Below are 16,238 nucleotides of genomic sequence, written 5' to 3' on the forward strand. Positions count from 1 at the left end.
TATTCCAAAGTAAAATGATACCAAGGCATTTTCATCAAAATATTTCAATAGATATCGTCTCAGTCCCTCACCCTGTAGCTTGCACACACAAGACGAAGTAGCACTTTACACTGTACAATTCTAATAAAGGAAGCGAATTAAATTTTTAAAAATGCATTCTCAGTTTTCATAAATTAACCATTAAACAATTGCACTTAAATATTAAATATTAAGAGTTAGGATAAAATGTCAGGGGAAGAAGTTAGATAAAAAACAAGGAATAATACCAAAATGATTGCTGGTGGTAGACATTCCCAATTCCCTTAGAAGATTCTAACTCCTTAAGTCAAATTCCTTGGTGTTCTGGACTACAAAGTAAGAGCAGCAAATGCAATTTTTTTTTACATGAATATGTATAAAGGTTTTCAAGTCATGATTTGGAGATTTTTTCTGAAGGTATAGTTTCAATCCATGTTCTTTTTTATTCTTTCCATTTTGGGAATGCAGGAGCATGTGGGAAAGAGAGACAAGGAAAAGGAGAAATATAAAAAAAAATTGAGATTTGTGTAACTGAAGGAGCTTTAAGATCTTCATCCCCCTTCTACAGATGTGGAGACAGTGGCAATAGCAATGACATGAATTACACCAAAGTATAACACAATTGAAAGTATAGTAAGTCGCATAGCTACTAACCAATAGGGCTGGTAATTGAAATGAGCAGGGAGAAAGAAGAGTATGAGGCAAACCACTGTCATCAATGCTTTATGAACAAGAAAATATAATGTAAAAGAAATAAAAGAGGATTTAGTCTCTCTTTGGAATGTGAACATGTCTTTCATTTACTAAAATAGAAAAGAATGTCAGATGTAAGGAAACAAAAAGGACACAAAAGGATTAACAGAATTCTTTGTGTTCTTGGTATATAAAAAATACTTATAAATAAGGATCTAAAATATGGCCATCTAAATGGAAAAATGGACAAAGACCATAAATAGGTAATTCACAAGCAAAGAAATATGAATGACCAAAACACATAACGAAGTTTTCAACATCACTAACAGCACAAAAAAGCAGGTGTACCTAACAGCACATATTTCATGATAATACCAAGTTGAAAGGAAAAAAAAACAAAACATGGCACTCTCATTATTGGTAAAAGAGCATAAATTGTTACTAATTTTCTGGAGGGTAAATTGGTAATCTGTATAAAGAGCTTGAAAAATGCTCATCTCCTAAAATTCAGGAATTTCACTTGTAGAAATTTATCAAAGATGAACCAGTTTAGGGATGTAAATGAATAAATTTCAGCAATTATTCATTTTATTAGCAAAAAAATAGAGAAAACAAAGTCTCTAAAAATAAGAAAAAAATTAAATAAAATTTAGATAAAGCCACAAAAAGGTCTGTTTTACAGCTAATAAAACCCATGTTTATGGAGAATATTTGATATAAGAGAATGCTTACAAAATATGTTAAAAATAAAAATGATTCCACTTTTGTATATAAAATATAGAAAGACCAAACTGTTAAAAGGAGCTGTCGAAAGGTGTTGGAATTACAGGTGATATTAGCTTCTTTTCCCCTTTTTAAAAATTTCTTTTTCCTCTAAATAAATATATATTATTTCTATTATAAACTGTTCTTAAAGTAATAAACAGGAAAACTTCTCAACTCTAAAATTGAAGAGTATATTTTTTACATATAATATGCAAAATTAAAAGGGCAAAATCATAGCTCATGTGTTTGAGATGAAAGTGAGTATTTTTTCTTTCTATATGAAATTTATAAATAAATACTGAAAGCAATTATTTAAAATTTATTAAAGGATTTCATAAGTGTCTCATTATATAGGTAGGGAATCTAAACAGCAAATGGTGGTAGTAGTGATCATGTGGCCAAGGCTAAGATTTAGTTCAATGTTGCTTTGGTAATTTTTTAAAAGATTAAAGGTCTCTGTAACTCCCACCCATTCTTTGACACCAGAAGAGAATGTAAACAAACGGAAGTACTAAGAAAACAACACATTCTTTCTGAGAAGTTAGGAACAAAGGAAGCCCACCAAAAAGAAAAAAATATTCTAACATCCAATTTTTGCACAGGAACAAAATGTGAAAGTGTATATTATATTCTAAAAGCAGTTGGTTAGCAGTTATGTACTATCTTTTGGAGATCTTCAAGAAAAAGGCCATTTCCTTGTCTATATATAGGTTACAAATACTCTGTCCTTAGTTTTGTTTGGACGAAGTCCACCCAAGTGCTGTGAAACAGAAGCAGATATCTAATGGGAAGATCAAGTTGGAAAGCAACACGTTGGGGGAAAAAACGTGTTTACCTATCCACAGAGTCAGCTAAAGTTTTCTAAACTGAAATAAGAAATAAAAATTCAAATAAGAATGTTGACACAATGAAAAAACAAACACTTGAAGAATTAGTGTCCATGTTATGCTTCCTTCCAGAGAGTGAGGTGCTTGAAAGAAAAGATAAAACTCAAATGAAAATTAAAAAGGTGAAAGTATAACAGAATCTAACAACAAATAGCAACCATAAAATCACTGTGATTATATCTGCTAACTTTCATTAAGTAGCTTATCTAAGCTACCTGCCATTTCTTTCTTCCTTCCCTCTTGGGGCCCTATTTTACCATTATGCCTGCCTAGTAATGGTTTAGACATATGGGCCCATTTTATTTTTCTAATTATGCCAATTTTATGGGGAAAAGATTGATACAATTTCAAAAACAGATTTCTTCTTTATTATTCTTATTACTTTATGGTCCATTATTTAAACCAAAGAATGCCATAGAAATTACACTGTTAGGGAAAAATCATTAATTATAACCTTCACAGTATATACTTCTGTGGAACACTGACCAGTAATCATAGTAAATATTTATTAAAACCGGCATAAAGACACATAAAGACACATGTGCACACACACAAAAGAACACCATAAATACCAACCCAGAAAGACCTAATCCTGTGTTATGATCCAGTTGAAAGAAATTATTTACCTTTTTAAAAAATGAATGTACCTTGAAAAAATGTTTTTGGTCAAGTAATCTGGAGAGGAAAAAATACAGCTGAGTCTCATAATAAGGTTCCAGGTATTAAGGAGAAATAAAGTAAACCAATTATCTGACGATATAAGTAATTTAAGAATAGTCAGAAAACTTTCAGTTGTCTACAGAAAATAAACAATTTTTGTAACTAAGAGGGAAAATTCACAAAATTACTATTTTATGAATAGCATTTTTGGAGATGAGAGAAAAAATTATATAGCAGACTTGAGAAGAACATGTATTCCAAGAATAGGGAAATAAGTTTTCAATTAAGTTGGTTATACACATTCATTAGGATTTTTCATATATATTTCATGGTTAGAAATGATTATCCCAGCTAAAGGCTACTAAAGTTAATAAATGAGCAAATTACCTCAGATAGATTAATAGCTGAAAACAATTGCATTCAGCAAACAATATATAACATCTCTTAAAAATACATACTTCAAAAGACTTATGAAGCCAAAAATGATCACAGAATCACAGAATCTCAAGTTAGAAGAAACCAAGCCAACCATGCCTCTGATATATCCGGCATATTTAAGAAAAAACAAAACCATGAAATTGAGAACACTCATATTCAAAAGAAATTCCACAGTCACACTGAAATACTTTGAGAAAAAGAAGGTTATAAGGGAAAATAAGAATTTTAAAAATAAATATATAATTTCTAGATAGAACAACAAATTAGGCAATATTCACATTTATTCTACAAGTATTTATTGAACACATTTGTGTGCCAAACTCTGGGATACAATGGTAACCATGGCAGAGATGGCTCCTTTCCATAAAGCAAATATTTATATGTTCTAGAAGATGTTAAACACACACACACACAAAACTAGATTAATTTGTTTCCCAAAATCTAGAGTGGATCAAAATCATTCAGGTACAGGTTCAAAATTTAGATATTGGGTCACATTCCCAGGAATTCTCATTCAAAAGGTCTTTAGTGGAACTCAAGAATATGTTTCTAATAAACTTTTTGGAAATGTGAGGTTCTCAACATCATCTGTAAAATGGGAATAATTCCATCTGCTTAAAAAGTTTATTGTATAGAATAAAAATATTTTTTGAAGTGCTTCATACAGCACCTGACACAGCTGTGTTTAAAACGGCAACTGTGAAACAACTGTAGCCTACTATAAAGAGTCAAATAATTTGGATTAGACTCAGATGCTTACCAAATATATGATACTGGACAAGTCCTGTGATTAATAATATTTATATCAACTCCCAAAATGAGATATTGGAAGAAAAAAATTAGATAGCTGTGGATATTTTTCTGTGACCCCAAAAAAATACTATATAAAGGTAATAATAGCAGGCAGTACTAGCATTGTTAGAGCAAAGTGTACAAAAATGTTATCTACCCAAAAAGTTAAATAACTTTCATGAAAAAATGAGGAACAGCTTTTTTCACCTTATATATATTGCTCCACAAAAATATGTATTCATTCACTCAAGAATTTATTGAGAATCAACAACTTATTACCTGGAAAATCTCTCCCCAAATGCACATCAGAAATGCAGACTTCGAAAACATATTATTTAATATCACAAATCTAAATACCAGTTTGAGGGTCACACAAAGACAGTACAGAGACAGTTTGACAAAACTAGCTTGGAATACTACCAAAAAACAGAAAAGACTTGATCAAACCATTTCTTCAATGCTTACATCTTTTTCTACAACAATCCTAGTAAATCAAATTCCACTGGTGAACAATCTACTAGTAGTAGGAGAATCATCTCCAAGAGCTTTTAAAAGTATAGATTCTGAATTTCTGGTTCAGTATTTCTGGAAATGAGCATAGGGACCAATTTGCACAATATGTATCCCAAGTGATTGTAATGCACAGCCAGAAAATCTAGCTTCCAGGGATGCTAAACTCACTAGTCCATTCTGTGCTTAGGCAGTGCAACCAAACTCTGGTGATATTAGGTTGAAATTTTTCCCATTTCAGGTTCCACTTTAGTCCTAGTTTTATTCTTGGGACCACATACAACTCAAGTCTAATCTGTCTCCAGGCTAATCAGCTCCAGTTCCTTCAATCTCCATATGAATATATTTAAAATCTGAGAATCCTAAATTTGTCCACACATTTCAATTTATATATAGTGCCCTAACGAGAACACAATACTCATATAGAATACAATGGGGTTATGCTCTCTCTCATTAGAGCTACAATATTTTTTTATTTTATAATTAAATTTTATTTTTAAAGGAGCTTTAGATTACATAAATGTTACATAAAAAATTAAGGGAACTCCATATGCCCCACTTTCTTCCTCTTCCACACTGTCCCACATTAACAACATCCTTCATCAATGTGATACATTTGTTACAACTGATGAACACATATTGAAGCATTGCTACTAACCATGGTCTACAGTTTACATTATACTTTGTCCCACATAATTTTGTAAGTTATGACAAAATATACAATAGCCTGGATCCATCACAGCAACATCATGCAGGACAAATCCAATGTCCCTAAAATGCCCCCATATTACATCTAGTCTTCCCTCTCCTATCCTCAGAACCTCTGGTGATGTAAAAGCCATTGCCTTTACATCAATGATAAGAGTTCTTCCATTGCTAGAATAATAAGTCTATAGAGTAATAATAATCTACTTAAGTCAATTGCTCATTCCCCAATCTTGAGGGTTTTAGCATGGTGATGCTCACTCTTCTTCTATTTGAGAGGGAGCTTAGATGCCATGGGGCGGGTGAATGGACCTATCCTGCTTGCATTTGCAGACACTCTCTTTTCCTTGGGATGGGCATTGCCCATCATTATCTCCTTGTTAGCTGTCCTAGGTGAGTTCAATGAACTGGAGAACAGGTGTTGCAATTCAGCTGAAATACAGGGCTCAACAGGCACATGGATGGATCAAATGTTTAAGTCTCTGGGTCATATATTTATCTAGTATAGTGCTAATTATAGGTTCAAGTAAGTAAAAGGCGCAGAAGAGCCAGGTGTAGAGAACCTATAAATGAGTCTAACTCTGTTACACTGGGGAGCATAAATTCCAAAGTAAGGCCCACTGATGAGGTGCCAAATTCCTGAGCTGCCTGCCCTGTTTATAGTGTCTGGATATCTCTACAGTCCTCAGGAGCTCTGCACTATGTACTGTGTACTGTGGCAATCAATGAGATCCTGCTGAGACCTGTATAAGTGTAACCTCCAGAATGGCCTCCTGACTCACTCTGAATCTCTTAGCCATAAAAACTCATTTGTATTTAATACTTCCCCCTTTTGGTCAAGGTCTTTTTCCAAATGTATTGCTTGTTGGAGCTTGGTAGTAATCCCTCAGCGCCACGGAGGCTCATCTGCAGGAGTCCTGTCCCATGCTGGGGGTGGGCATGCAGGGGATGGGGGGATAGTGTATTTATGAGAGAGGCCACATTTGAGCAACAAGGAGGCTTTCAGGAGGTAACTATTAGGCAGTATAAAATACTAGGATAAGTTTCAAGTTCACAAGAAAAAGTTCAAAAGTACTATCATCAATGTCAAGGACCTGGCATAATGACCTATCTTCCTTCACCAGACTAATTGCCCTTGCACTCGGGGATTCTTGCTGTCCTATTAAAGTAATATGGCCTATACCTGAATTCGAACTTATCTTATTCTATATCCAAGTATGCCTAGTTCCTGGAAAGCCAATTAATTGATACAGGCTCCATAGGGAGGATGCAAACTGAACCTGTATTTGAACTTACATCCAGACAGAATGTGGGGGATATGTTAATTCAAGCTTACCTGGAATGTGGGGGATAGGTTAATTCAAAATCTATCTGGTACTCAGACACTTAAAACTCTAAGAAACTTACAAATAAAGTCCTTTTTGAATAAAAGCACTGTTTGACTCCCCACTCCTACATCCTCTGTATAAAAGGGACCCAAAAACCCTATTCTGGGCTCAGCTTTTTGGACAGGAGTCCGCCGGGCCCAGCCGGTTGAAATAAATCTTCCTTCTCAGGGTTTTCTCACATCCTGGCTTTCAATACTGCGATCATCCAACTTCTCTCTGCTGCAACAAAAGCATGTAGCATAATTCCCCAGGATGGGAATTCAATATTCTTTCAGTTATTGTGTGGCTCTCCACCCACCAAGATAATGTTCCATGAACACCTGAACATATTCATATGCCTTAGAGGCAGGTCCCAGATAAACTCCTTCCCATGCATCATCACATCACTGACAGTGATCCTCTCCCGCCACTGCTGTGACATTTCTATGATCCAAAACCTCTCTAGGGAAACGGACTTTGGCCCAGTGGTTAGGGCGTCCGTCTACCATATGGGAGGTCCGCGGTTCAAACCCCGGGCCTCCTTGACCCGTGTGGAGCTGCCCATGCGCAGCGCTGATGCGCGCAAGGAGTGCCGTGCCACGCAAGGGTGTCCCCCGCGTGGGGGAGCCCCACGCGCAAGGAGTGTGCCCGTGAGGAAAGCCGCCCAGCGTGAAAAAGAAAGAGCAGCCTGCCCAGGAATGGCGCCGCCCACACTTCCCGTGCCGCTGACGACAACAGAAGCGGACAAAGAAACAAGACGCAGCAAATAGACACGAAGAACAGACAACCAGGGGAGGGGGGGAGGATTAAATAAATAAATAAATCTTTAAAAAAAACAAAAAACAAAACCTCTCTAAAACTAAAGCCAACAAAAGAACCAAATAAAATTAGTAAGAAGATGAAATAATTAAAAAATAAACAATACAAAAACATTAAGACAATTTGAATTAAAAAAATAAAAATTTTAGAGATTGTGTCTTTCATCACTGTAAGATCTGTTGTCTGGTATGTACAGTGACATTTTCTTCCATATATTGCCCCAGTGTCTTATTTTTTTTACAATATTTTTATTAACACAAGTCAAGTATTTCCTTAACTGTAGCCACATCATATGCTTACTTTAACTGCACTTATTTCGGAGTAATTTTATATTTACACAAAAGTGGCAGAGAGCTCCCATGTATCTCTCAACTTCTCTAATGTTAGCATCTTGCACTATCATGAGGCCTGAATCAAAACTAAAACTATGCTCTATTTTTAACTTAAAATTTCACAACACAAGTTATGTACCAGAGCTGTATTTTCTTCATCACAAACAGATTTTGGGTTTTTCTTTACTTTTATTACATGATGCAAATATAGGACTTCACATTTTATCTTGTAAGATTCACAGCTTCAGTGTAAGCCCTGAATCTTACAAGATGAAGGGTAAGGCCCTATATTTGTTAAGATCCAGTTAGAAAACATCACCACTATTGCCACAAGATTAATTTCCTACATCTATTTGGTAAGCAAGGCTTATATACTTATATACCAAGTACACAGATCAAGGCTGGGGTAATATAAATCTCCCTCAAGTTGCATTAAGTAGCCTCTGATACATACCATCAATGAAATACAAATCTAACCAATTGCCTAAACATCTTGTTATTCTACTTTTCATATAGAGACATTCCCTGCATCTTCACATTTTACATATTTTCCAGTCATATATATTTGCATGTTATGATTCTTCAGCTGAAAGGTTTACAGCATTGGCGCAATGGAAAAAATCTATTCCCCCAAATGATTCAGAAATGATTAGGAAAAAAGGGAACTCTCTAAACTTAACATCTACTGGCAACTCACTGAAGCAGTTAATGACCATGTGTGAAAACTGGTGCTCATAGGAAATCCATAGAGAATTTTTGATGAGTCACAAGCTAAAATCAGAAGAAAGAGCAAGGTGGGAATGGTAGCATTATTCCTTCAGGAATAAAGGAGAATTCAATTTATCCTATTAAAATTACTTACCAACCTTAATTATTATTACAAAGCTAGGGTACAAAAGTGGCACAAAATTGCAATTTACTGTTGAAATCCTGATTAAAAGGGATAATTTAGACATGTGAACCCAAAAATAGTTATAGTAGTCAGCCATATCAATCATACCCAGAAGATTTTTCCAAATAGTTTACTTCTCTCAAAAGATGTGAATAATTTCCAATCCAGTTTATCTCTGAAAGACAGGCTCTGGAATTAAAGTTTTTAAATTGCAAATAGAATTGACAATACTTTCAGGATGGCTGCAAACTTGCAGCATCCTTAGCATACTGGTGAGTTTCTTAAAAATGTGAAGCCATAAAAAAATTAAAAACCTTTTAAAACATAAAAATGACAAAAGCAATGCTCTTTAAACTTACCTCATAATAACTTCGAACTGCATTGCAAAATGCTTCATCAGCTACAATTTGGGTTTCCCCATTGAGAAAGGCCTGGAACCGTTCTTTTAGTAACTGTAATTGTTGCTTGTTAAGCTGCAAGAAAAACAGGAAATTAGTTCATAAATGAGACAAGCCATGAAATGTAATGATTCTTAAAAGCAGTGTTTGCTATATGTATATTAGATTTGACACTCAGAATTAACATTACAGTAAAGAAAAATGAAAGTTAAAAATTCTGACTACTCTTATTTATGGCTCAATTTTAAAATGTTTTCAATTCACTGTACTCTGAAATCCTGATATTATAATAGAATACAAATTTCTACCCACAGATGGAATTCCTGTGATTATCATTCTCAGCCTCTTTGCACAAACAGGAAAAAAATAAAAAATTGAATGAGAAATTAACTGTTGTACAAAAATGCCAGCTGTTCTGAAAAGAGAAAGCAGAGAGAGGACAAACATTCTTGGCGATGAGTGGGTGGTCAGCCTTTGAAGAGAGGTAATAAGAAGGACAACTACAAAGAACAAATGAGGGAAGTGGACTTGGCCCAATGAATAGGGCATCCACCTATCACATGGGAGGCCCACGGTTCAAATCCCAAGCCTCCCTGACCCGTGAGGAGCTGGCCCATGTGCAGTGCTGATGTGCACAAGGAGTGCCCTGCCACGCAAGGGTATCCCCTGCGTAGGGGAGCCCCATGCACAAAGAGTGCACCCCATAAGGAGAGCCACCCAGCATGAAAGAAAGTGCAGCCTGCCCAAGAATGGCACCACACACACGGAGAGCTAACACAGCAAGATGACACAACAAAAAGAAACGCAGATTCCCAGTGCTGCTAAGGATAGAAGCAGTCACAGAAAAACACACAGTGAATGGACAGAGAGAGCAGACAACTGTGGAGGTGGGGGAGGGAGGGGAGAAATAAATAAAAAATAAATAAATCTTTAAAAAAAAACAAAACAAATGAGGCCCTATAAAAGATCTTCTGGAAAGAACGTCTGTTGGATGCTGTGATGGTCAGGCTAATTTCTCAACTTTGCCAGATAATGGTGCCCAGTTGTTTGGCCAAGCAAGAACTGGACTAACTGTAATGCAATGACAATTCATGGGCTTAAACCATCAGTGAGTGACTGCATCTATGACTGTTTACATCTACAATCAACTGAGGAGAATGGATAAAAGGTCATGCATTGCTGAAGGCAATCAGTTGAAGGCCTTAAAAGGAAAAGTGATTTCAGCATTCATCTCTACTATAGACAGCCAGCATCTCCTAGGGAACTCGTGGAGGACCTTCACTGGAGTTCCTAACTTGCCGCCTCTCCTCAGATGCGTGAAATAATTTTATAAAATCTCATACTATTTACAGATATATCCTGTCAGTTCTTTTCCCTAGAGCGCCTTTAATATAGCTTAGTACCAAAAGTAGGCTGGTTCTTGAGAAACAGAATCTTAAAAATGGGATTTCTGAATTGGTTCTAGGGTGTTTGCAATTGGATCTCTACTCTGATTAGATTCAAGGGTACTAATCACTCTCTTTCCAATAATCAAGAGGTCTCTGATAGTCCATGGTGTGAGCTGGCAAAAGAGATATGCAAAATATCACCAGTGGATATGACTACTTCCATGCTTATAAGAGACAAGGCTCTGGGTGAGAGTGTATTTAACACCTTAACAGTTTTGTGGATTTAAAGATACAATGATGTTTCCTGGTTGTGCCTAAATACGCTAGATACATTTATAAAAGAAAGGGGTAAGCTGAAGTCTAATTTGCAACTTAAGTGTAGCATGAATGAAGTTAAAGTTTCTATATGAACCCTGAAAGAAAATCTTGTTTCGTGCAGCAGCAAATTTGAGATGTCTGAAAATCAAACCCAGAGTCTCATGGTGACAGTAGCAGAGTTACAACAGAAACTAAAATCTCAACCTTACAGAGTGTCTGCTGTTAAAGTGAGGGCAATGACTGCAAAGGAGTGGAATTCTCAGGACTGGGATGAAGACATATGGATTGATGATAATGGCAGTGGGAATACTGAAACCATAAATTCTCCTGATACTTTGCCAGATAAACCTGTAATAGTCTTTCCTGAGGAGATAGCCATCTGACCTGCCCACCCTCAGGAAAAAGACATCCAACTTCCAGCCTACTCTAAGGGAATGGCTACTTGATCTCCAGCCTGCCCCAAGGAGTCTGCCAATTGACCTCCAGTCTGCCAGAAGGAGTCTGACATCCAACTTCCACCTGAAGAGAATACTCCTGTCTCACCAGATAAAATTGCAATGGAATGTCCTGAGGTAAATGGCTTGCAAGACATGACTAATGCTTCTCATTGCCCACTCCCATCATCTCCCTTTGCTTCCAGACCTATTGTTGTAGAATTTGAGAGAGGTTCAATTATTTGCACATAGAGAGGCCAGGACTCAAGAATGATTTTGAGAAGGAAAAATGGTTTATTGATGGTCGGCTGGACTCGGGAGCTTTCTGTTTCAATCCTGAGCCTCGAACAAGACTTTCAAGTTTCTTTTATACAGAGAGTAAAGGTTAAATGGTCCTTTTGTTTCAGTTCTCAATAGGCTTGAATTAACATATATATCTTCCACATCTTAGGTAAGCTTTTAGCATGGACTCATTCTAGATAAGCTTTTAGCATATTTGGTTTGTATTTCCCTTGAATACTTAAAGTTTATAGACTTTGCATTGTTAAACTGTTTCCTGGACTGGAGCCCTTGTCATGGTCACTAAGGGCAGGACTGCAGCCTTTTATCACCCCACACCTACAAGTCACAGATAGTCAAGGTTATCTCTTAAGAGACAAAGAGCCTCCCACCCATAGCCCACATCACTATATCTAGACTTAAGTCACAACAAGCCCCCAAAGGTGAAGTACAAAGTGTTACCCATAAGAAGAACGCTATACTCCAAAAGAACTGCATGTGTTTTCCATTTCATATAGGCAGAAATCAGGGGAATATGTATGAGAATGGGTATTAAAGTTGTGGGATAATGGTATAAGGAATATAAAGTTGGATCAGATTGAATTTATTGATATGGGCCTACTAAGCAGAGATTCTAGAATCAATGTTGTATGTAGTTCGAGGGGTTAGAAAGGGCTCTAACAGTTTCTTTGGGTGGCTGGCTAAAGCCTGGATCACAAGATTGCCGACTTTACCTAAGGTCAAGAGCTCTGTGGTTGCTCTTCTTTGTAAGTCAGTTATTACCTTGGGACTGTCACTGAACTAGGATCCTGAAACATCATAGGGATGATCAGGTTCCAGGCTGGCAGAATACAAGTTTGGCAGCACTTAATCACCAAAGACAAGGTGGGCATGGCTACCATAATGAAAGGGAGATTCAAAGCAGCAATCAAAATAGTCTGAATAGAACCCTGCCTAATACAAATGCCAAACTTTTCAGGCATACCTCAGTGCCTGAGTTGAGATAAATGAAGGAAAGATAAAGAGGAGTTAAACCCAAATGATAATACAAAGAACAAAGAAGCAGGAGCTGGGCACTGAGGGATTTTTCAAGAGTAATGAACCCAGGTGAGGCGTGTGAGTTTACAACCAGATTTCTTCACCCTGGGTCTACTTGCCATAATTAATGAGAGTAGGTTAGATATGGGCAATGGTTTAGCAACATAATCTCCAGTCATCAACTATAAACAGAGACATCTACATAATTTATGGAGCCTAGAGTGAAACGGAAATGGGGAGCCCCTAGTTAAAAACAGGAGAGCAACTGTAGAGCATTAAAATCAAGCGTTTATGTCCATGAAACCAGCCCTGACCACAGGGCACACTTCACAAAAGGGAGGGCATTGTAGGACTGCTGAAACTTTTTTTTCAATGCTTAACTAGAGAAAGAACAATGTAGTCTTGGCGATAAGAGGATAAATCCTGAGATACATAAGGTACAGCAATGGGGTGCAGCTTTCCATTTTAATCTATCCTTATCAGATGCTATTAAAGAATTCAGTCCATTTATGGATTCTATAGAAAGACATGAAGCATTTGGAAACATGCTGAGGATAAAATGATTAAAAGGATTAGAAAGACTAAACAAAACTTGTATAATTTGGCTTCAAAAAGAAGGTTTACTGTGAAATACATTTAAATCTGTTCAAAAGACTTATTAAAATGCATTGAAACAGATGAGAGACAAGCTTTCAAAAAAAATGGGTTTCTTTAGGAGTTTAACAAACAAGACAGTTTTGTAAAGAAACTGTTCCTGGTGGTAACAGACTGATAAAGGAATGCCCTATTATGCCCAGGTTAAAAATAAATAAATAAAACTCTTGCCCTGAGCAGAGAAGAGAGAAGAGCACTTCTTTACCAAAATTACCTCCTTCATTTTAGAAGTTAAACCAAGCTGAAATTCAAGAACACCACCACTACAATACATTCTTCTTTTCTATAATATGAAGAAAAAGAAAGCAGGGACCTTTTGTGTGTATGCTAGCAGGGCAAATTAAGTGCAAGCCTTTATCTCTCTAAGCGTGGCTCACGAAAGGGACCAGGTGGAAATGGGATGGCAATTACTGAGAGTGAGGCAGCTGAAAGCACTTTAGTTGCCAACCCTGGGAATGGCCAAGAAGATTTTAACTTGCTACCCAAGTGTCGAGGTAAAATGACAATGGGAATGGAAATGCATGTGGGAATGACAATGAACTGAAGGGGAGGGGACCTTAAAGATCATTTAGCCCAACTCCATTGCTTGAAGCATAAAATAAACATCATTGAAAAACTTGAACCTATGAATTTATTCAAATTTCTTACATCAAAGTCATTCTGTTCTTTAAAAATTACATCTAAATGTCATATTTGCAATTTCTTTTGCATCAGTTTTAAACTCAGCTGTTGTAACAATGAGTTACTTTTTAGTAATGCTGGTGTGAAAAATCACTTATTTAAGTCATTGGAATTATGTGAATCAAGGAAAGAAGATTTGAGTAAGCCATCTTCTTGGAAACTCCAACAAAATCTGTGTAGTTTACAAAACATGGTAACTCAAAGGGCTAATTTCCAAACATATAGAGAACGTGACTAAATACTTAAGAATTCAATGTTTTTATGCCTTAAAATTAGCACAGTTACATTTAAGACATACAATGACAGCAAATACTATAGGGACATGCAAACAATCAATAAATGGATACTAGACTAGTATAAAGACATGGTCTAACATTTCTACATAGAAGAGACAAGGAGAAAAACTGGAAATTAAACTTAAAGTCTAGCAATAGGGATACCTGTCAGACAGCAAAGCTTCCCCAAAACTATTTGAATTATCAAAATAATCTACATTATATACCAACAGAGACTAATGGAACCAACTGAAGAAACATACAAACACAATCAGAAATGTAATATAAAGTCTTTATAGCACATCAAATCAGTAGTAAACAATGTTCTAGTAAATAAATGCTGTTAGATTAACTGGATATCCATCTGGAAAAAGTTAAATTGAACCATAACTCATCCCATACACTAGAATAAATTCCAAATGAATAAAAAAATTTTAATGTTAAAAATATTATAAAGGTACTAGAAGAAAATATGGGGAAATTCCTTTAAATGCTGACTTGAGGAAGAGTTAACCATGACTCAAAATCTTCAAGTGATTAAAATATACTTTGCATGGTAAAAATACCATAAGTAAAATTATCAGAAAAACAGACTAGAAAAAACATTTGGAAGTCACATCACTAAGGGCTAATTTCTAAACATACAGAGAAGACCAAGAAATTAGTAAGAATATGACCATTATGCAAACAGAAAAATGGACTAAATGTATATTTTTTGGGAAAATTACTTTGAGCTTATGAAAACATGCCTAACAACTTCGTTCATAAGAAAAACGCAAATTAAAACATCATTGAAAGACCATTTTTCCTGTTTGGAAGAATATAAATTAGTACAATGAAAATACTGCAATTTGTAATAAATGGCTATATCCTTGGAATCAGTTCCACTCTGGAGATTAATAACAAGAAATGATACATGTACAAGATTCTTAGGATAGCACAGTCTTTAATAGCCAAAACAAACAAACAAAAAACAACCAAAATATCCATAAGTGGGGAACTACATCTAAGAAGTAGAACAACGTAAACTGTATAAAACAAAATGAGGAAGTTCTCTATATAGTCATAAGAAAAGAAAAGATCAAAATATGTTGGGGAGTGAAGCAAGTATAATCACTATTTGTATAGAAAAAGGGCAAAGTAATAATATGTATTTGAATTTGTTTTTACATGCAGACAGAAACTATGGAAAGAGGATAGCCATGGGAACTGGGCAGACTTGAGAACAAGGGTGAAATGGAGATTTTTCAAAGTACAACAATTTATTCATTTTGGTTTTTAAATCATAGTATGTTATTATCCACTGAAAATTTAATTAACTTGGATTTAAAATAAGCTATAATACCAACTTTGCACATTTTAAAACTCAGAATGATTATGATCCTTTGCACATTATTTATGTGATTCTATATGAACTAAAAGTCAGAAATAATCAAAATTATCATCCTATTCAACATTCTAATCGATGCATAAATCTTCACAAAATCTACACCAAGTGGTCTCTCAGCTTCCATTTGACCGTGAATCAGTCATATGCATACACACGTACATATACACACACCGCACTCCTTTATTATCTCACAATGAGCATATTCTAATTTTGGATAGCTATAAGGAAATGAAAGCTGTTTCCCTGTGACTTCCTCACAATCCTACTTCTAGGCTGCTCTTAGACCAAACAGATGAAATATTACTCCTCTTCTTCACTAACTTGAAGACGGGTACTGGGTTATTTATGAGTCTTGTCTTTTCCAGGACAAACTACGAATTTCCCCAACATCCTGAGTACTCCTCTAAGAATACTCTCTAATTTGTCCATAAAATAAGTATCTTAAATATAACTATGTGAAAGCACTTTGAAACCTATAAGATTAAGCTAATGAAACTCACTATAA

The 16,238-nt window shown here is 35.7% G+C and overlaps 1 protein-coding gene across 13 annotated transcripts in view; it reads right to left on the minus strand.

The window, feature by feature from the left end:
* Positions 1-16,238, minus strand: part of CADPS2 (calcium dependent secretion activator 2) — a 613,932-nt gene that overhangs the window by 453,151 nt on the left and 144,543 nt on the right. For all 13 annotated transcript variants that reach the window (XR_011648842.1, XR_009185867.2, XM_058297292.2 and 10 more), the window contains exon 2: positions 9,238-9,351. Coding sequence is in view for 11 of the 13 variants with exons in the window: in XM_058297292.2 (XP_058153275.1) it covers positions 9,238-9,351 (114 nt within the window). In the remaining 2 variants the exon portion in view is untranslated. The remainder of the gene's footprint in view (positions 1-9,237; positions 9,352-16,238) is intronic.

The sequence above is a fragment of the Dasypus novemcinctus genome, chromosome 5 (assembly GCF_030445035.2).
Source record: "Dasypus novemcinctus isolate mDasNov1 chromosome 5, mDasNov1.1.hap2, whole genome shotgun sequence".
NCBI lineage: Eukaryota > Metazoa > Chordata > Mammalia > Cingulata > Dasypodidae > Dasypus > Dasypus novemcinctus.